We start from the raw sequence: 22,066 nt of genomic DNA, 5'->3' as shown, positions 1-22,066 counted from the left end.
TCTTTAATTAAGAAAGGAAGAGAGAGAGAGAGAGAGATTGAAGGAAGAAAATCTGTACTCTGCCTGAGGAACAAACCACTCATCATTCCTAGTTTTCTCATGGAAGGGACCCCTGGCTGCTTTCCATTACCTCTCGGCCAAGACTTCCAAGGGGCTTGTTCCAAGAGACCAACTTCGTACCATCCAGGCTGAGTCCATAGCAGCCAGAAACCCCCGGGCTATTCCTGTTCCCATTGGCCAAAAAGGCTATGAAAGAGAGAGAAAACAAGGAATAAAAATAAATTACCTTTAAAAGTGAGAAACTAAAAAAAAAAAAAAAAAAAAAGTGAGAAACTAAACTAAGAAACAAAGAGTTTGCTGTTGATGGTACTTTTTGGTAACTGCTCAGATACTGGGCTTTCCCACTTCATAAACTGGTAGAGGAGCAGATCACAAAAGCTGCAGAGCTTCTATCTATACTTAGAAACTTCCCTACTTACTGGTATATCAGTGTTGTGGATGTGGATACTCACTCAACAACCTGGTATACTCACTCACTCGACAACCCGGTATATTCACGTTTGTTCCTAATCACTATTGCTCCCTTACTATTGCTCTGACTACAAACCACTGCCGTCCTTACTACTCACCTCCAGGAGGCTGTCCCCTACCAGGGCCACTAGTAACTGGTGTCCATTCTGCTCCCGCACCAGGGCAGCGTTCTCAGAGGCGTACATACAGGTGAAGTCAAACATGGCCACATCAGGCTGCCCATAGTGATTGATGGCAAAATCCAGAGATGGCAGCTGCTGCTGAGTGGAGAAGTCGGCCGCCTCCCTGGCATAGTTGAGCAGAGCCTCTTGGTCCACGTTTTCCCGGGAAAGCAAGAGCTCTGTGTCGGCATAGTCCTGTCTCCAGAGAGAGAAGGTTGAAGGAACAGCCTCACCAGAGCCACACTACACAGGTCAGATATCAGCTAGTCTCATAGTCTTTACCTCCTTCCAGCAGTGATTTCATATTCCAAAATAAGTCTTTTACACCAAATTACAGAGAAAAGGGGGAGGCTATTTCTTTAAATTATTTATTTTTCTAAAAAAGATTTATTTATTTACTTATTTGAGAGAAAGAGTGCACATGATGGGGAGGGTAGAGGAAGAGGGAGAAGCAGGCTCCCAGCTGAGCTGATGAGCAGGAAGCCAGATGCAGAGCTCGATCCCAGGACCTTCAGATCACTACCTGAAGCTGAAGGCAGACACTTAACCCACTGAGCCACTAAGCACACCCCACTTTTAAAAAAGATTTACTTATTTGAGAATGAGAGAGAGAGAGAGAGAGAGAGAGAGAGAGAGGAGAGAGAGAGAGGAGAGAGAGAGAGAGAGAGAGAGAACATGCAAATGAGCATGGAGGGGGGAAGAAAGAGGGAGAGAGAATCCCAAGCAGACTCCCTGCTGAGCATGGAGCCCGACGACCCTGGGTGACCCTGAGATCATAACCTGAGCCAAAATCAATGCTCAACTAACTGAGCCATCCAGATGCCCCATGGAGGAGGCTGTTTCTAAAAGAACACAGGCTTTGCCGCCTGGTGTTTCCACTTACTTGGAGCAAGTCATATTTCTTTGATCTTGCCTAATCCATCTCATGGAGTTGTTTTGAATACCACATAAAATAATTTATGTGATGGTACTTTCTAAACTGAAAACGTATTTTATAATTTATGTTATTATTGGCGATCGTTATCTTCTGGGTAGCAAATAGCTTTTGGCAAGTAGGACCACCAGAAATGCTCGGCATTGTATAATTCATCAAACCCAAAGGAAGTACCCACAATCTCCAGTGCCAAAAAGATGCGAGGTGGGAGCAACCACAATCCAGGGGGCTGGGAAGAATATATTGAAAATGAAACAGAGGTTTTCAGAATAATTCATAAGATTCTGAAAGACTTCATAGAAACCCACCAACAAAGAAAACAATGCTGAGAGGAAAAAGGATATTCTATATACAGGCCTGAAAAACTCCTTTTCTGTTCTGGAGATTCCTGGCTAACTGAACCACATCTTTATTCTCCTAAAGTGGGGCCTAAGGTTTGTTTCTAAGTGTTTCTGATGGTACTTTCAGCTACCATTACAAGATGTTAGTAGTCAAAACACAAATACTTAAGCTGGTCCTTGAAACAGTATTTGTTCAACACTGAATAACCACAACTGGGTTTGTCTTTAGCAGCACACATAGAAACAGGGCACCTGCCTTCAAAAAAAAAAAAAAAAAAAAAAATCAAAAGTAAAAGCAAATCAGGTCTTGGCATCCTAGATTGTCCCGCCATATAGCCATGCCTTGGAGATACTGCAGGTTCAGTTCCAGACCACCATAATCAAGTGAATGTTGGAATATGGCAAGTCAAATGGATTTTGGTTCCCTAGTACATATAAGTTAACATTTATACTATGCTGTAGTCTGAAATGCTACAAGAATTACCAAAGTATGACACAGAGACACAAAATGAATAAATGCTGTTGGAAAATGGCACCAATAGACTTGACCAGTACAAGGCTGCCACAAACTTTCAGTTTTGTAAAAAATAAAATAAAAAACAAAGCAATAACTGTGAAGCACAATAAAACATTAATTTCAACTGATAAGCACTGTTCTGTTCTGCCTAAGATAGCAGATTTGTCTTAACTTAGTCCCAAAGCACACCACCGGGTTTACTGGCTATTTCTTATTGATAAAGCATCCAACTGAGTACATCTTGCTTATGCTTTTGGTAGAATGTGCTGTACAAACTGCTCTGTCCTATTTCTCCTTGTACACATAAAGGCACAAGGCCGAGAAACAGACATGAGTTCCATGAATGGGAAGAGGCTGTGCTGCAGGCACATGCTCACTGGCCTGCCCCCAGCACTGCTCTCAGAGAGGGCAACAGTATAACTCAGTCCTGCAGAGAGAAAAGGCATCCTGAAATTCAGCCACGAGTCTGTGGTAAGAACTGTACAGGCCTGAACCAGCACATCTGATGCTTCTTCTCTCCATCTCATCACACGGGAAGAGTAATTCCGATTCAGACTAAAGACTAAATAAGGCTTAAGAGACTCTCCTTAAAGAACCACCTATCATGTGGTTCTTTGATTTCACATTCTGTTCATCGTCTCTTGGAATGTCATACAATTATCCACCTGGATAAAATGCTGAGCCAGACCTTTCAATATTGTTAGGTCCTGAAAAGGTCTAAATATAGCCTGATCCAACCAGCATTCCTAGACTTCTGATAGACATACCTGCAGTAAAGCCAGAACCAGTTTCAGGTTTCTAGGTGAAACTCCCTTCCCCCTACCACCTTCTCCCAAAAGACAACCTATTAACCAGTTAATTAATCAGTCATATGTGGAATTACTATAACCACAAACCAAATCACCTAAAATTGAATTGAGTATTAGAGACAACTGATATCTAAGATTTGCTTTAGAACAATCCAATGGCAGGAGTGGGGGGTGGGTACTACTAAAATAATAATGGCCACGTGTTGATAATTGTTAAAACAAGAAAATGGGCACATGGGAGTTCATTATATGATTTTCTCTACTTTTGTTTACATTTGAAAACTTCCATAACAAAAGATTTTAAAAAGAAGTTAAACCAGAAAATATTAGAGGAGTACATGTTCTCAGGAGATGAGTTCGATGCCCATTTTTATTCCTTTGCAGGAAAAACTCATCAGACAATAAAATTCTTTCCCTTAGGTGGTCATAATAACTAGTACCACATAAGAAGAGGCTGGAGAGAAATCCATTACTCACATGCAGTATCACCCCTTTGTCGAGCAAACTCTGCTTTTTGGCTGTCATAACAAAATAGTGTGTGTCATCTTTGTAGTAGACGATATTCTCCAAGTCAATACCTGCAACCAGAAGACAAATCTGTCACATGCGGGCTTGCTGAAATGAAGGTACATTAGGGCAGCCAAATGTTTACATGTGTCCACAGAGACCAGCACTGTCAAACTCCAGGCGGAGAAAGTGAAAATAGAGATGTCTAAGCCCAGGTTCTCACTCCTTGCTAATTCAGTTCATGAGCAGGGAGCTATGTTTATACCTGCACTGCTCTGTAATTTACTTGTTACCCTAAGTTATCCTAAAAACTATGATCAATAATAAGCAGATATATAAAGACTGGAAGAAAAAGAAAGGTTAACTTCTAGTAAGAGGTCAGGGTTAGTTCTCAGGTTAAACCTCTTTGATAGTCATCAAGGCAACTGGGATAATCTCCTCTGCTCTTAAGAGGACAATTAGATGCTTGGAAGCAGAGCGTGAACTACTGACTTTTCATTCAATTAATCTAAAAAAATAGACATAATGGAAAAAAAAACATGTTCTAGAAAACAGAACTGAAATTTGCTGTACATTCTTACTGCAGCTAAATAAGTCAATTGTTTCAAAAGCTATCATACCACAATCTCATTCCTATTTTAGCACATGGTTTACTTCATGCCCAAACTGGAGCACAAGAAGATTGTATACTCCGTATCTTTTTTTTTTAAAATTTATTTATTTATGATAGTCACAGAGAGAGAGAGAGAGAGGCAGAGACACAGGCAGAGGGAGAAGCACGCTCCATGCACCGGGAGCCCGATATGGGACTCGATCCCAGATCTCCAGGATCGCGCCCCGAGCCAAAGGCAGGCACCAAACCGCTGCGCCACCCAGGGATCCCGTATACTCCGTATCTAAAGTCAGGTTCTAGAGAAGCTGAGACCTACCAATCAAGAGTTTACTGCATTAAGCACCATCATTCAGAGCCATAGCATAGGGGACATGGTTGAAGAAGAGCTGGTAAAAGGCAGAATGAATCCTTAAAAACAAACAAATAAATAAAACTAAGCCCCGAGCAGCCCTGTCACTGTAAGGAGGACCAAGAACGCTAGAGGAGACAGTGATAAGGAAAGCACTAAAAAAAAGACAACGTATAGGAGTGAAAAAAGAACAGAGGGGCAAACACAGCAATAATGTCAATGACCACCCACTCTACCAAACCCCCTGAGAGAAAAATCATAAGTAATTATTTAAATTTCTATCCTTGTTGCTTTGGAGGCAACTATACCAACCTGTGGCTTCCTTTAGTTCCTGGAAAAATTTTTGGTTGAATATAAAAGCCACACCACTGATTTCTTCCACTTTGGCTTCTGCTGTTGTATTTCGGTTAATAAAATTTGCTGTAATGGCTATGGCCAGTTTGCCACGAAATTCTTTCCGGCGAAATCCTGGAAGGAAAGAAATTTTCAAAGGTAGTCAGAGTTTGCTAGAGAAGAAGGAAGACCACACTTCAAACAAGAAGGGGTGTTGATGAAGACATTAGGGAACATGTGGCATGGGAATCAGTGGGAAAATTTTAGGGCAATTCTTCTCTATCTGAAAATAAGATGTTTGCCTGTCCAAAAATATAAGAATTCAGGAAAGAAATAAAAGCTCCCACACACTAACAATCTGAACTCTAACTGTCCAGAATAGTTCTCAGTACAAGGGATTCCACAGAAAGAAAGAACAAATGAAAGAAAGAACAAGAAGCCATCAGGTTACTAACCTTAGATATAAATCCCATAGTGTCAACCAATTAAAGTACAGCTTATTTCCTAGTGCCCTAACGAGTGCCCTGTAAGAAGTAGCCCAAGTACCAACTGGCTAGTGGAAGGTTGGGTCTGCCATTCAGTTAGAATAGACAGCACACATATGCAGATTCTTAGGAATGTGAATTGATGATAGAAACCCTCCCCCAATGTTGGGGGAGGGTCACCCTTCACTGGGCTTCGAACCAGGCAAAGGAGCAGGAATCAATACCTTCCAAGGTGTTCCTACGGCCATCCCCTCCGATGATCACTTCAAATTCATATTCTGACACAGGATGGGTTTTGGGGTGGACCAGTGCCCGCCAACCTATCCCTGTGGACCAAGTCAAAATGAAGGTCATCATCCAGATCATACGCACTTAAGACTCTTTTAGATACAAACTGCACAAAACCTCAAACTAAAAATACTAGGAGTAAAGGCATGGGGTACAAAACACAGGAAAAAGAAAAGCCTTGAAGAAGGCTCACAAGAGAATGTCCCCATGACATGATTTGTCATGTCGTGTTTACGACGTCTAATACTATGTCAAAAGCCTCCTTCACTGAGTCAAGAGTTCCTCAGAAGATAGAGGCTATATAATTGAAGCAGCTTCTTTAACTAGTTCTGAGAACCACCCACAGCTTCTTGTAGTTCTCTCCCTTGATTTCATCTCCCCTCACCCAGACCAGGCCCTCTTACCCTCCCTTCATTTGTCCACTCCAACTCACGTTCATTTTCTTGGTCCTCGGGAGGCTGTACAAGACCTTGGAATTCCACATTGACATGGATCTCAATGCCTAGGATCAGGGCTACTTTCAAAAGTATTAGTTGAAGCTGACGGATACCTGGGGGAACAAGAAGATGATACTAGTGAGGACATAACCAAGAAGGGAGGCCTAGATAGCAATTACTACCCAGCTTCTCACCTGCCCACTCACACATTCTCCAGATTCTCAAAGTCTCCTGTAGTTGGAGACATTTTCCAAGCCATGGTCCACAGCGTCTTTCTTTCTTTTTTAAGGGCAAATGCAATTTGGTGCAAGAGATATTCTAGAGAGATGTGCAAGGCCACTCCCACCTCTTAGGTTAGGTGTTCAAAACAACCAAAAGCTCTGAGACAACAGAGATTGTGGCCAACAGGAGACTCTTTCCATCTCCCCTTGATTCAGTCAGAGCCACTCTCATATAGTGGAATCTACAATCCTGACAAGGACATGGTACTTACAATAAAAGGCTAAAGCTGTGCCCCCACAGGTGGGTTTTCCCGTTTAATACAAAGGGGCTGCACTACTTCCTGAGATTCCAACAGCATCTTCCTTTCATCCTATCACCTCCCTGATCTTCATGAAGTGAGAAAGGGAAACCTTAACCTAAGTCTCTTACTATTGTCCCTCCCACCACTGGTCTACAGGTACAGAAACCGAGGCTCATAATGATGGAAAATCCTTCTCATCATCACAGAGAGATTTACTTATTCCATGTCCAATGAGTGACTACCAACTGTCAGATATGGTAGCAGCCCCAGGCTTATGGTGATAAAAATCTAGTCCCTAATGTAGGACACTCTCAGCTCCAAGACAACTCTCACATAAGGCAGACAAATCCAGACAAATCCAATGACCTTTGGTCCTCTTTTAAAACCAATCTCACCTGCAGCCTCTGACTAATCTGGTGCATGCAAATCCTCATCTAAGTCATCTCGGTTCTTTTCCGCAGCTTACCACAACCACCACCCTTCTGAGTCACACTCCTAAAGGTTCATTAAATCCCATTCTAGCACACATTTAATATTTGCAGACAAATGGATTCCAAAATGCTTTACATATTATAGCCCAACAGATGGGCAGAGGGCTTCCTCTGCCAGTGGAATGTGGCAGCCGTTGGCCAATGCTTGATAAATTGGCACAACCACTTCAACCAGCAATGGTTAGGCAGTTTGATATATCTGCAGGACACATCTGGAGGAGCTCAGAACAAAAGTTCCTCGATAAGACTTTCCTGGAATCATTAACGATGACCAATAAACAAGACTCAAACTTCATGATGTCTGTTCTGAATCACTTTTTCAGAGAGGCCACTTAACAATCATGAAAAGACTATCTGCATTAACTTGTATTTACTCTATAGGATCTCAGAAAAGCATACCCTAAGCTGAGCTTGGAGATGACAAAAATATATCTAGAGTTATCCAGGCTATAGACCTTATGAGAATCACCTAGCCAAATGAGTCTCATTACTGACTTGCCATTTGTGATCAAACTAGGAGGCTGCTTCTCAAGCTGTGCTTTCCCCAGGACTGTCCCCATAGCATTTTGTTCTTATACTAGTAGAGTATCTATCATATCACATTAGAGATAGCCTCATGCTTTTTGCTTCTTCCACTTGACTAAGAACCATCAGAGGGTCAAGGCTCAAATTGGTAGTGTTTCTTGGCCTGGCCCCAATGCCCATCCCACCCACTGCCAGTGCTCAGGAAGAGTTCAAGGCCTAACTTTAGAAATCCTTAAGTTAAACTCATTTCATAGGAAATAACACTTGCAGTTAAGATTCCCAGGTGATGGGGGTGCCTGGGTGGCTCAGTGATTGAGCGTCTGCCTTCGGCTCAGGTTGTGATCCCCAGGTCCTGGGATCGAATCATCAAGCCCCACATCAGGCTCCCTGCATGGAGCCTGCTTCTCCCTCTGCCTATGTCTCTGCCTCTGTGTGTGTGTGTGTGTGTGTGTGTGTGTGTGTGTGTGTGTGTCTCCTGAGTAAATAAATGAAATCTTAAAAAAAAGAAAAAGAAAGAAAGAAAGAAAGAAAGAAAGAAAGAAAGAAAGAAAGAAAGAAAGAAAGAAAAAAAAAGTCCTAGATGATAATCATGTCACAGGTATTTTGACTCCAAGCACAGCATGCTTTCTATACATTAGATATTAATTATGTTAGAACAAATTGAGCTATTGAGTATGAATTCCTTGAATAATCTTCCTCTTTCTACTGAACAAGTGGGTAGAGGGCAGGGGTGAGATCCTACAGGAGGACTGATTTTACTTACTGATATGGTCAATAGCTCCAGCACAGAACTTGCCATAGAACTTCTTGGCACCCAGACCTCGCAGATCATGTATGGTGAATGGCCAGAGATGCAAGACGTTGTTGCGGGAGAAGGCATCTCGTTTCTCAATAACAACTACCTTAGCTCCCAACAAGGATAAGTCAATGGCTGTACGGAGACCACAGGGGCCAGCTCCAATGATAAGACACTGAAAAACACAGCTGCTTTCAGGGCAAAGGCAGTATCTCTTAGGAGAGCTCACATTTCAATAACAGTTTCATGATCTTATAAACCCTCATTACCTAAAGCCCCCAAGTAGGGCTATTCTCCCAAGAAATCTTCAGACCCATCTGGGTCATAGAAGAGCACCTGCAATGGCTTGAGAGAAAAATTAGTGATTGTTATGGATACAGAAGACTCTTAACTGTTAGTGCTGGACATAAACCCAGCACACGTTCACCTTGTAGATCTGCAATCTATTGAAGTGACCATCATTTCAACATAAGATTTGAAAATCATGTCATCTTTTATTAATAGGAGAGGACCTTTTGAAAGGTTTCTAAGTCAAGCAGATTTCTGTCCAAGAAGATACAGATTATTAAACACATAATTCAGGCAATATTAAGAGTCCTGAAATGAGTCTACCAATCAAGGATTCCTAGAAGGCAACTTTCAAGAGCCAAAGTTTTATGTGATGAAAAGAATTCTTTTTTTTTTGTTTGTTTTTTTTTTTTTTTGAAAAGAATTCTAAAATCATCATCTTTAGACTGAAAGTTGAGGGAAATGATCTTAAAGACCCATATTTTAGAGAAGTACTAAAAGTGAGAATGGACACCTAACTTGTACTCTGTGCACAGAGGAAAGAAAAACATGCAAGGTTTTGGCTTTGAATTCCTTTTATTATTGATAAAAACAAAACAACAACAACAAAAAACACCAGAAGTGGATGCCTGGGTGGCTCAGTGGTTGACTATCTGCCTTCAGCTCAGGGTATGATCCTGGTCCAGGGATCCAGTCGCACATTGGGCTCCCTGCAGGGAGCCTGCTTCTCCCTCTTCCTGTGTCTCTGCCTCTCTCTGTGTCTCTCATGAATAAATAAAAGCTTATAAAAAAGTAATAAACAACCACAACTCACTCATAAGAGTCATGCCTTTGAATTTCTTAAATTTTGCTGATGAATATCTACCCAGAGGCAAATCCACGGGGGAAGGGTCTCTAGGTCTCCACACAGGGCAAATTAAAGCTCATGAAAGGACATTAATGATCTAGTCATGAAGTCATCTCCAACTTTGTTTCTCTGGTCGCTTTTTCCAAACTTCTCACTGAAAGTATTTTCACATAAGGAGGAGAGCAGGATATATATTTTGTTCCTTCTCCACTTCCTCATACTTGCCCCTGCACAGGTGACTGAATATCTCACCTGTTTCATGAAAACTGTATTTCTCTAGATTGTGAAAAAAGCAAAAGAATATTTTGGCTCACAAGGCCCTTGCTTATCAAAACAAACCCCTGGAACATGAATGAAAAGAGAGGTCTGAAGCTAGAGGCAAATGCTCAAGTTAGCAAATATTATCTAGACCTTATTAGTCACTGAGTATGGAGTGATTACTTTATAGAGATGACATGCCAGATGTTATGAAGCCATGTTCAGATAGGATGCTAACAAGGCATGGCTACTTCTTTGCTAAGCCACCTGCACCCGCCTAACAGTGTGAGATTCAAAATAGAGCCTCAGGGAGGAGAAAGTTCCTTGCCACTTGTCTTCAGGGTTGTTCTTAAATAGCTGAAACCCTGTTCAAATGTGAACACATGAAATAAGAACAGGGTCTGGGGCATGTAACACTTGACTGAACACAGGTGATGGACCCACCGAGTTTGACTTTCTATCCTGGGTCTCAGCTAGACTCTGCCTAGTTCTCATGCATTATACCTTTACATAATCCCTTCTCCGGCCTACCTTTACTCATAATCTTTTCTTTTCTGGTTAAATCCTTAGGTCAGGGATCCCTGGGTGGCGCGGTGGTTTGGCACCTGCCTTTGGCTCAGGGCGCGATCCTGGAGACGCGGGATCGAATCCCATGTCGGGCTAACGGTGCATGGAGCCTGCTTCTCCCTCTGCCTATGTCTCTGCCTCTCTCTCTCTCTCTCTCTCTCTCTCTCTCTCTCTCTCTGTGTGTGACTATCATAAATTAAAAAAAAATTTAAAAAATTTTAAAAAAAAATCCTTAGGTCAGTGACCCCAAGGCCTGGGGTAAGCCAAATCCTTACCTTGGTGTTAGTGCAGGCTTTTCCCTTTTTGTAGTCTTTGTGGCTGCCCCGCTTGTCCAACTTTGCCCACAGAGCTTTGGCTTTCCAGTAGTTAAGCTTGGACTTGAGCTTGTGATAAAAGGAGCGGTAGTCCTTAGGCTTCAGTTCGAGGTGGTCACAGAGCTCTTGGAAAGCCCTGAGGGTCCCCTTGCAGGTGGTGGCCTGCACAAACCGGTCAAAGAGGACGTGAGCATGATTCACCGTCTCATTCTTACTGTCCTCCATGCTTCATCAACTCTCAGCAACCCCCAACAAAGGGGGCAGTGAGATGGCTGTTGATCCACCTGATTCTGTCACATTAATCTAGCAAAAATAAAAGAGAGGGGAATGGTTAGCAAATCCAAATTTCTACCTACAAATATTTCCTAGGAGATATAACTCCTTTTCAAATGGAGTTCCGAAGTGTCATAGTCATTCATTCAACAAATGTATATCCTATACCTTCTACAGTCAGGAACTATCTGTGACACTGGGGATGGAAAAATGAGTAAAACAGTGTTTGCTTTCAAGAATCTTACAGTTTAGGGATCCCTGGATGGCGCAGCGGTTTAGCGCCTGCCTTTGGCCCAGGGCGCGATCCTGGAGACCCCGGATCGAATCCCACGTCGGGCTCTCAGTGCATGGAGCCTGCTTCTCCCTCTGCCTATGTCTATGCCTCTCTCTCTCTCTCTCTGTGTGACTATCATAAATTAAAAAAAAAAAAAAAAAGAATCTTACAGTTTAGTGTGTGAGGCAGGCTGATGAACAGAATGTTAAACATAGTCTGGTAAGTGTCATTAGAGAGCGCGGCACAAGGAATTTGGGGACACAGAGGATGATTATCTAATCATAGCGGGTCCTCGTTGAAGATAAACCTCTGAAAGGTGACAGCTAAGTCTTCCAGGGGAAATCAGTGTTAGCCAGAAAGCGAAGAAGTGTAGAAAATGGGAAAGGAAAGAAAATACGAAGGCTTGTGAGTGACTCTTACAGATAGGAAAAGCTCAAGAATAATTCTCAGGTTTCCAACTTAGGCAACTGAATAAATGGTGACACCAAGCCAACGAATCAAAATAGAGGAACTGAGGAGAGCATAGTGAATTCCCTTTTGGCTTGTTACATTTGAGCTGCCTTAACAGAGGTGCTCACCAGGCAGTCAGGCATGTATTTGAAGCTCAGGGGAGTAGCTAGGGACCTAGGCCCAGATTTGAGAGTCATTAGCATGCAGGTGGTAGCTGAACCTTCAAAAGTGGTATAGTCACACAAGGAGAGTCCATGGGAAGAGAGAGCCATGGGCCCTGGATGAGATCTGAGACTCATCAACTTATAAGGAATTGGTAGAGAAAGATGAGCTCCTCTAAAAAGATTGTGAGGCACAGTGCAGAGAGGTCTGAAGAGAACCAAAGGGCAGTGTCACAGCAGTCTAAGAAATCACAAAGTCCAGAAGTATCAAAGTAAGTAGGGATTTAAAGGACTGAAAAAGTCTTGCTCCTGCATGTGATGTACGGCAGGGTAGGAAGATTTTATAGCCATCTCATTTTGCCTACAAACATATTTGACAGTAATGATAATGTCTACACCTTCCACTTATCAAAAACATCTGTACTTCTACCATCCTATATGTGCTGGATAGAAGCTTTAAGATGGGACAAAGTGCCTTACATGCTTCTTAAATGTACTCACTCCCTTGGGTCTGTTTCATCATTTTTGTACCATGTTTCATGTATCCTCACTACTTAGAACTATTATTGGGAGTTAGTAGGCAAAGGACTGAAAGTGAACACTAAGGCATAGTAAGAATAGCAAAGCAGGTCAGAACAAGAAAATAAGCACTTGCAAGGCTCTGAGACTCCACCCCCATCTGTGAGCCAGATATTGGTGACATGAGCCTGGACAAGTCATTCTGCCTCACCAGGCCTTCATTTTCCCTCTTGTAAGACAAGAAGGTGACACTGGATGGTCTCTAAACTCCTCTTCTGATTCTGAAGTTCTCAGAGTTTAGTGCTGACAAAATCCTGATGGTCATAGTACTCACTTCCCGTGTTCTAGTCACCAATTTGCTACTAGTGTGACAAACGGGACTGCACTGAAACTTCACCTTTAAGAGGACTTACTCTTGGAGATGGGAGGAAACAGAGGAAGGAGGTGTTGATCGAGGGTGGTTAGGAGGGCTGCAGAAATAAGAAGTGACTCACTATGTAGTGAACCAACCCAAGAATACTGGGAGCCATCAAGCTGTATGTGCTGATAAAATCAATTCTCAAAAGAAGGCCCCAAGCTCTAGATTGACATAGAAGAGACCCAGGTTCTGTCCTGAAGCTCTTTCACTGGCTAAGTGTCTGTGCAAGAGAATCCTCCTGTGTGAAGTAGAAGTAACATCCTGCATCTCTCTACACCTCACCATGACACCGTAAGGCCAAACCAAATCTATAGGTGACCTGTCTTAAGCTTCATGGGAGAAAGTAATAGCCATACACAAAGAACCAACATTTTCCCATTACATCAACAGACATAGCACTCTTCATACACTGTGGAGGTCGAGTTGAAGATGGTAACTCTTCACCTGGAACATACTGACATGGCTTCTCATCTCAGATATATACTTACTCAACAGTCTCTCCTGGGTCTGGATATAAAAAATACACTGCTTTAAAAAAACCCCACAGCTTGTCTCAATAGTCGTCACATGGCCAAGAGTCTATCAAGAAATGGAATTAACTGGAATAGACCTCCAGTTTCCCCCAAAATAAAAGCTTATTCTAGGAAGTAGGAGGCAGCAAGAGGAATATTGTAAAATTCCTAAAAAAGAGTCCACTTTTTTTCCCATTTGCCAAGGCTTATCTTAGAAATGGTATATAATCAAGAGATGTCTTGTAGGGGCGGAAAAAAAACACATGTGTTTATCCAAAGGCAGAAGGGTGACAGGTAACAACGGATAACTAGAAACAAAAGTCCCAGAGTGATTGTCTCTTGCCTTCCTTGTGTGGATTTCAGTGGCTTTGCTTTTTTGGCAAGCAGACAGCATTCTGCAATCCTGACCCTGCATGCCTGACTTGTGTTCATAGTCGACTTTGACTCCACCAGAGTCATAATGTTTGGAAAACTGTGAATACACCTGGGTCTGATTTCTCTGCCTCTTGTCAAAGAAGAAAATGATTTCTTTTTGTTCTTAAATAGCAGTCACCTTCCACTCCTTGCCAGGGTTTGGAAACTTGGAACCAGGAGGTTCTTGCTGAAACCAACACATTAAAAATCCTGCAACTGTGGGGCACCTGAGTGGCTCAGTTGGTTAAGTGTCTGACTCTTGGTTTCAGCTCAGGGTTGTGAGACTGAGCCTCTAGTTGGGCTCTGCACTGAGTGTGGAGTCTGCTTGGGACTCTCCTTCTCCCACTGTCCCTCCCCCTGCTTGCACACGCCCTTGCTCTCTCTACCTCAAATAAATAAAATCTTAAAAACAATAACAACAACCCTGCAACATTATCTCTAAAAGCCTTTTCCCTGTCATAATACCTGTTTTATGCTTACACCTCCCTAAATGTCTTGGGCATTTATTTTCAAAGAAAAATTCTGCTTTGTAGGCTAACACCCTCTTGGTTGGCTGTAACCCACTGTGTGAAATACTTCCACAGAGCTATGAACCACCACAGAGCATTTCCAAATCAAACCCCACCAGAGATGAACACTTTCATCAATAACTGGCCCCCCAATCCTTCTGCTGACTTTCACATTAACAGGTTTTAGCCACAGCTCTCAGACAACAGCAAAGAATCTGCCTCCAAGCAGTGGTCAAGTATTAAATGCCCAGTCTAAGGGATTTCAACCTGCAGGTCACTAATGACAACAGATAAACAGAGGTAAGTTGGTTCCTGGAACAATGCGACAGGCACCCAAGGTAAGAGTACACAAGATGAATTCCCCTGGGCTGCCTCACTTTTCCTACTTTGCAAGCCAAATGACCACATCAGGAAGACACTCTCAAGTGCTACAGTATTATTCTGTAACTCTGCTGGACTGGGACTGTGTCATTTAGCAAGGGGAATCTGGCTTTCTGATTCATTCTGAGAGCACTGGGGAGAACTGCAGAAGGACCATTCCTGTTATTGCCCTCATTTCCCTCATTCCTGAAGGTCAAACTAAGATCCTGGGCTCCTCCTGGCCTCTCCTGGAGCATTCCTGTGTGCCAAACATCCTAGTATCCTGGGAAAAATCAGTATTCATAATTACAGGAACCTAGAGACCAGGAAACCTGGCCGGAAGGTGCCAAAAATCCTGGGGACTAAAAAGCCAAGGTATGGAAGGAAGGGAAAAGGGAAGTGACGAATCCAAGGAGGGAAGAGGAAGAGGAGATGCCAGCTTTCCAGAGCACTGGTGCTTTTCTGCCAATGAACAATATCCCACATGTTTTGTCCCATGGCAGCTGACTGCTGACTCAAGCCTTGCACATTCCTTCGCTGTAGTAGAAAATGCTGGAGAGGCAGCCTATGAATTACAGGCAGGGACAGAGTCTATGTTTCTATTTACAACAAGAGTAAAAGGTTGTCACTGACTCATGGCTGGTTATGAGAACACTCAATTTCTACCTCCTAGAATAGGTGGATGATTATTTGCAGGTGGGGAGAACTGTTTTTAAAAATAGAAAAGTGAGGGGCACTCGGGTGGCTCAGTCAGTTAAGCATCTGCCTTTGGCTCCGGTCATGATCTTGGTGTCCTGGGATCAAGTCCCAAGTCGAGCTCCCTGCTTAGCGGCAAGTCTGCTTCTCCCTCCCCCTGCTCTCATGCGCTCTCTCTCTCTCTCTCTCTCTCACACACACACACACACTCTCTCTCTCTCTCTCTCTCTCTCTCTCTCTCTCTCCTCCACTCTCAAATAAATAAAATCTTTAAAAAAATAGAAAAGAGAAAGAGAAACAAAACCAGAAAATAGGAATTATAGTTAAAAGAGTATGAAACCAGGGGCACCAGGGGCTCAGTCAGTTAAGCAGACGTTTGATTTTGTCTCAGGTCATAATCTCAGGGTCATGAGACCCAGCCCCTCATCAGGCTCCACTCTGAGCATGGACTCTCTTTCCTTTTCCCTCTCTTAAATAAATAAATAGTATGAAACCAGAGTCAAGTTAAGTTAATTTTCTCCCTAGCCAGTGCACCATCAATATACCAGCAGATGTGCCAATCTCTGAATCTTATTAAGGAATCTAAGAGGTGCTTCTTTCCCTAGCCCATCCAGTCAGAAGTGTGACTAGTTTAAACAGATCTTAGGAGTAAGTAGATCTACAGGAAGACATGTTTTGGAATGTGATTAGGAGGAAACTTAGATGAAAAAGGCACATCAGATTATAGAGATTCCTTTGTGTTTTGTCTCAGAAACAGAGACCAAAGTCGCCAAATGTCTTGAGTTCTTGATCAGTCTTTCTACAACAAAGGCCACTCAGGCCACTATCATTTATGGATGGGAACACTGAGGCCCTCGCCTCAGGAGGCAGGAGATGACTGAACCAGCCAGTGTGGAAAGGAGACTCTTTGCTGCCTCCTACTGCTTCCCATCTCCAGCACCAGTGGCTTATCTCTCACAGTCGTATCTAGGGTTCTCTGGATACCTAGGAAGTGAGCCCAAAATAAAATAAGGAAAGCAGTCTTTCTCCTATATTCTTATTTCTGCACAATTCCATCCTCAGCTCATTTCTGACTTCCCAACCTATTTAGCATCAAACAGACACTCAGCAAGATGCCAAGAACACAGAAAACCAGCCTCCACCCCTCCCTCCATGTCTCTCCTCGTTCCCTGGATCTGCTCTTTAGTCCCACTGTATTACTCATCTGCAACTGTCATTTCACAAAAACATTATCTAAATGGCTTTCTCCTCCACTAAGAGCTTCCTTAGGGCAGAGATCAGGTCTTTGTAGTTATAGACTGACCTGTAGTGGAAAACACGATGTTTCTTTGGAGCTGATGCGGACAACAGAATCCTCTCAAGGGATTCAATATGAGGGTCCAGAAGCCACACAGTGGAAGGACCAGTCTTGGGGAAATGCACTGGCCTTGGCCTGTGTGGCTGGGGGAGGTAGAAGAGAACTGGATATATGTTACAGAGAAGACTTCTACTGTGCTACCAAAAAGTTGTATCTAAAAATGCAATGGTAAGACTGGATAGGGAGTGATGTCCTAAGAAGAGCCACTAGCAATAATGCAGCACTTCCCAAGTTATGGAAGCCACCCAAGTGTCCACCCATAGATAACTAGATCAAGAAGGTGTGGGTACACATACAATGTTGTATAAAAAAAGAATGAGGGGCGGCCCCGGTGGCTCAGCGGTTTAGCGCCACCTTTGGTCCAGGGCGTGATCCTGGAGAACTGGGATCAAGTCCCGCGTCGGGCTCCCTGCATGGAGCCTGCTTCTCCCTCTGCCTGTGTCTCTGCCTCTCTCTCTCTGTCTCTCTCTGTCTCTATGAATAAATAAATAAAAATTAAAAAAAAAAGATTGTTTAAAAAAAAAAAAAGAATGAAATCTTGCCATTTGCAACAACAACATAGATGATTCTACAGAGTATAATGCTAAGTGAAACAAACCAGAGAAAAACAAATACCATATGATTGCATTCATATGTGGAATTTAAGAAACAAAGTGAAGAAAAAAAGACAAAAACAGACTCAAATACAGAGAACAAACTAGTGGTTGCTAGAAGGAACATGGGTGGGAGGATGGGTGAAACAGATAAAGGAAATTAAGAGGACACTTATCCTGATGACCACTAAGAAATGTCTAGAATTGCTGAATCATACTGTATACATGAAACTAATGTAACACTCTAGTTAATTATACTTAAATTAAAAAAAAATTTCCTCTTGTTCAATATACTGCATTCTAGATAATCCCTTAATGCTTAGATGTATTCATTTTCTCTAATCAGCTGTTCAGTTTTTAATTTCAACATTTTAATTTTTTTTAATTTTTAAAAAGATTTTATTTATTTATTTGAAAAAGACAGAGAGAGAGAGAGATTGCAAGAGAAGAAAGAGGGAGAAACAGACTCCCTGCTGAGCAGGGAGCCCAATGCAGGGCTCGACCGCAGGACCCTGAGATCATAACCTGAGTAGAAGGCAGATGCTTAAGTTGACTGAGCCACCCTGGTTCCCCTAACTTCAACATTTTTAGATCTCATTTCCGAAAGTTTTCTCATATTTTCCTGCCCATTTTTTATAGTCTCTTGCTCTAAAAACCAGTATTTGTTCAGTTTTTTGTTTATAAAGTATATTAAACTAAGTTATATTATACTCTATTACAATCCCTCAGTTTGTATATTTATGATTTGTTTTTTCTATTGACTGTTGCTCATTTTTTTATTATGTTTAGTAATATTTTTGACCCAGAAGGGAGGTGGGTGAGGAGATGGGGAAGTTGGAGACGAGGATTAAAGAGCACATTTATCATGATGAAAAAAAATAATAATAAAATAAATAGGAGGGGCACCTGGGTAGCTGAGTGGGCTAAGTGTCTGCCTTCAGCTCAGGTCATGACCCTGAGGTCCTGGGATAGAGCCCCATATCAGGCACCCTACTCAGGTGGGGGGTCTGCTTCTCCTTCTGACCCTCCCCACTGTTCATACTCATGCATTCTCTTTCTCTCCTTGTCTCAAATGAATTAAATATCTTTAAAAATAAAATACAAAAAAAAAAGAATTTTAAAAAAATGTAGCACTTTTGTTATGAATTCTCATACCACCTTATCCTTGGCTCTGGAATGACTCTCTCTAGAGGGATCTGAGAAAGAGCCTAGACGACATGATCTCTGTGCTCTCTTCTAAGTCTCCAATTCTGAAAGACATTGTTATGGCCCTAACCTCTACGTTATATCTTCTCTAGCTTTTTATTCTACACCAGAAAGACAAGGAGTCAAAAAGAACAGTGTCCCCCTCCAACCAACAATGAACAGTATCAGAGGCCAGTCTCTTATAAATAGCTTGATCATCTATAAAATGAAGTCATACCCACTGGATCACAGAGCTTTGCAGGAACTGAAGTAATGAATGTAAATGGTTAGCAGTGTAGCACATAGCAGGACCCTCTAAGTGGCAGCAGCTATTAACTATTACTATTATGATCCTGGCAACAAATGGTTATACTCAGGCTAAATAAACGGCTTGCACAACAGAACGAGAGTGCTCAAATAGCTTTGTTTTTTTGAAAGAAAAACATTTCAAAACTGCCTTTGTTCTATCATCAGCCTATGTACCCTCTCCATTCCATCTGTTCCAGAAGGTGTGATAGTGGCATTGGTAGAGAGCTAAAGGAGTAAGATTTGTGTAAGCTCCTGCCAAACTTAGATATTAAAACAAGAAAGACAGACTTCCATCTTGTTTAAAAAACGCAGACTTCCATCAATAATGGTAAAAACAGCTAAGGTGCTAAATGAATAGTTACTAGCTGTCCACCTCAGTCCTATAAGGTAGACTCTCTTCCCTCCATCTGCAGATGGGGAAGACTTCAGGCTTGAAGGGCAGATGGCCAAAAAGCAATGCTGCCATGTGTTGCATCCAGAGCTCTCGACCTCAGAGCCTGAAGCGGAGCCCGAAGCGGAGCCCGAAGCAGAGCCCAGAGCCTCCCCATTACCAAAGACCACCTGAGAGTCTAGCTTGAGAATTCCAGGCTCATCAGAATGCTCCTGTCCCCCGCCGCCCAAGGGGCAGAACCGCGGGTGTCCACACAGACCACACACAGACCCCATCTGCTACAAAGGTCCCTGCCCAGCTACCCACAGACACGCGGCTCTGAGTACATTTAGTAAGGATACACAACGTGGGGTTCTTTTCCTTCTCACATGTTATCACTGTATCTACTCCTTTGAAATGGAGCCCTTTCACAAATGGAAGCCAGGGCAGTCTGGTCTCGCAGTAACTCTTTCCGCTGGCTGCTGAAGGGCTAGGCGACTAAAATAGTACCAGCAGGGTTCTTATCAGTCTGCATTCTTCAGTGGCTCTAGCAACCCCACCAACAGCAACACCTCTGAGGAGTCCGTTACAAAGAATTTCTGAATCATCAAATGCCATCCCATGCATTGTAAGAATCAGGACAGGACAGGAGGTGAGCCTCAGCCTACCCACTACCAAGAGTCCAGCACCGAGTGACAAAGACACCGAGAAATCAACACCTTCTTGCCCCCATAACCTGAGAGCACAGCACTGCCATGCCCCAGGCTCTCCTGGTGATGAAGGGCCTCTGACCAGGAGAAAAGTTCACTGAGGTCGTGGCAAAGCACAACCCAAATGCTGTTCCTCGCACAGGGGTGGGCTCCCATTGGTTTTGCTCAGTACCGTGTACCAGTTCTAGGTGCACAACAGATGATCAACGAGGTTTTGCCGACTAAAGGGTTACCAGGCCACGAATACCTGTGCAGACTCAGGAAGTGGTCTGGCTGACAGCTATGTGACGTGGCAGGCAGGGCTAATGCAGCACAGCCTCTGAGAACAGCAACGCACTGGCGGTCCAGAAGGACAGAAACACCCCCATGAAGATGACTGTAGAGCTGTTGGGGAAAACTGAGGTCCATAAAGGCACGCACTCTTTCACATCTTAATGGTCTCCCTCTCCTAGGGGCACACCCGCAGCCGAAGCATTCCCAGAACATACAGACAACTGACAAGAGATTAACCTGGAACAGAATTTAGGGTTTCTCACTTGTCCAGTCTGCCTACTACCAGTTGTCATGAATCACAAAATACACAATGGTCAAGGCTGGGCAGGATCTGAAAGATCATCTCATCTAGGCAGCCATACCACATTTGCATCTTCTATATATCATCCACAACACACGAATACCTCCAATGCCAGGCAACTTTCTACCTTAGGAAGCAGTCTTCCCCATCTTTGATCAGCTTGAAATGCTAATTTCCCAAGGACTCAATTTCTATGCAGAAGACTAAAACCATTCTGCCCAAAGATTTGTACCTGGTGATCCAAAATAACACCTCTTAGAAGTATCCAGAGAATTAGTTCCTCTCTTTTACCTAACAATCTTCCAAATATTTGCTATCTATACATTCTCCTTAGTTCTTTTAACCATTTCTATTTTGACATGGTTTTCAGTTTCTCTACCTTCTTTAGCATTCTTCCACAAGCTGCTATCATTAATGTCTATACCCATCTCGTCTGCCTTTCCTCCTGTGACAGTGAACAGACAACTATCCACATGCCTACCTGAAGCAACCCTCCACCCATGCACCCAATCCAATCCCCTCCTCAGCTGTAATGCCTCCTACACTGGTCCCTCTCTCCTGCACCAAGCCCCTCCCCCAAACTGAATGATTTCCATTAGTGTAATATACCTCTCTTCTCTAAAAACCCTCTCCTGTCCCCATCTCCTCTGACTAGCTTACTCCACTCTTAAGAAAAATGGTTTGTGGTTACAATTTTCTCCTCTTTTGAACCTACAGCAATTAGCTTCATCCCCACCACTTCACAAAAACGTCTCATCAAGGACATGCACCATCTCCATACTTTCAAATCTTACAGTCAGTTTTCAATCCTAGTTTCTTCAACCTATCTGCAGCATTGAGTCATAGCTGATCACTCCCTCTTCTTTGCCTCTAGGACATCACTCTTTTTGGTCTCCTCTTGCCTCACTAGCCACTTCCCCCTGTCCTCTACTGGTCCCTCACACATCAAGTTGGCTGCAACTTGAAATGGCCACAGGATCAGTTAGTCTTTGGGTACTCTTCTCAATCTACATCTACTCCCTAAACATCAGTAGCTTTAAAATTTTTAAATTGTACACACATTCTCTCTGTATGTTTATATAATTTTTAAAAAACTTTCACAAAATGTACCCTTACTATTGAGATATTGTCTTCTATTTCATTAAAAAAAATTGCTGATCTCTGTTGTATTGATTTCATGACACAATCCACTCTGAAAATCCTCCAGTCCCCTGGCTTCAAGCACAATTTTATAGCAGAGATAGTGGGTGGTGCTCCAATATTTATTTTCTCTCTTCTGAACTTGTATTACCAATTATTTATTTGACATTTCTACTTGGATATTTGACAGTCCTCTCAAACTTACGTACACAAAATCAAGCTCTTGGTTCCCATTCCTACCCTCAGCCTGCTTCTTCCTTAGTATTCTGCATCTTGGCAAATGATACCATTATCCACCACTCAATCCAAAAACCTTGTAATTATCCTA

At 42.7% G+C, this 22,066-nt stretch overlaps 1 protein-coding gene across 6 annotated transcripts in view; it reads right to left on the bottom strand.

Moving 5' to 3' along the window:
- The window catches only part of MICAL3 (microtubule associated monooxygenase, calponin and LIM domain containing 3), a 201,514-nt gene that overhangs the window by 112,551 nt on the left and 66,897 nt on the right, over positions 1-22,066 (bottom strand). For all 6 annotated transcript variants that reach the window (XR_008663165.1, XM_055315367.1, XM_055315368.1 and 3 more), the window contains exons 2-9: positions 10,876-11,217; positions 8,608-8,815; positions 6,302-6,418; positions 5,805-5,906; positions 5,075-5,230; positions 3,771-3,871; positions 630-887; positions 131-246 (exon numbers count right to left, since the gene is read on the bottom strand). Coding sequence is in view for 5 of the 6 variants with exons in the window: in XM_055315367.1 (XP_055171342.1) it covers positions 131-246; positions 630-887; positions 3,771-3,871; positions 5,075-5,230; positions 5,805-5,906; positions 6,302-6,418; positions 8,608-8,815; positions 10,876-11,139 (1,322 nt within the window). In the remaining variant the exon portion in view is untranslated. The remainder of the gene's footprint in view (positions 1-130; positions 247-629; positions 888-3,770; positions 3,872-5,074; positions 5,231-5,804; positions 5,907-6,301; positions 6,419-8,607; positions 8,816-10,875; positions 11,218-22,066) is intronic.

Source organism: Nyctereutes procyonoides, unplaced genomic scaffold (genome assembly GCF_905146905.1).
Source record: "Nyctereutes procyonoides isolate TBG_1078 unplaced genomic scaffold, NYPRO_anot_genome, whole genome shotgun sequence".
NCBI lineage: Eukaryota > Metazoa > Chordata > Mammalia > Carnivora > Canidae > Nyctereutes > Nyctereutes procyonoides.
The sequence above is the reverse complement of the archived record's forward strand: the minus strand, read 5'-3'. Positions and strand labels throughout refer to the sequence as shown.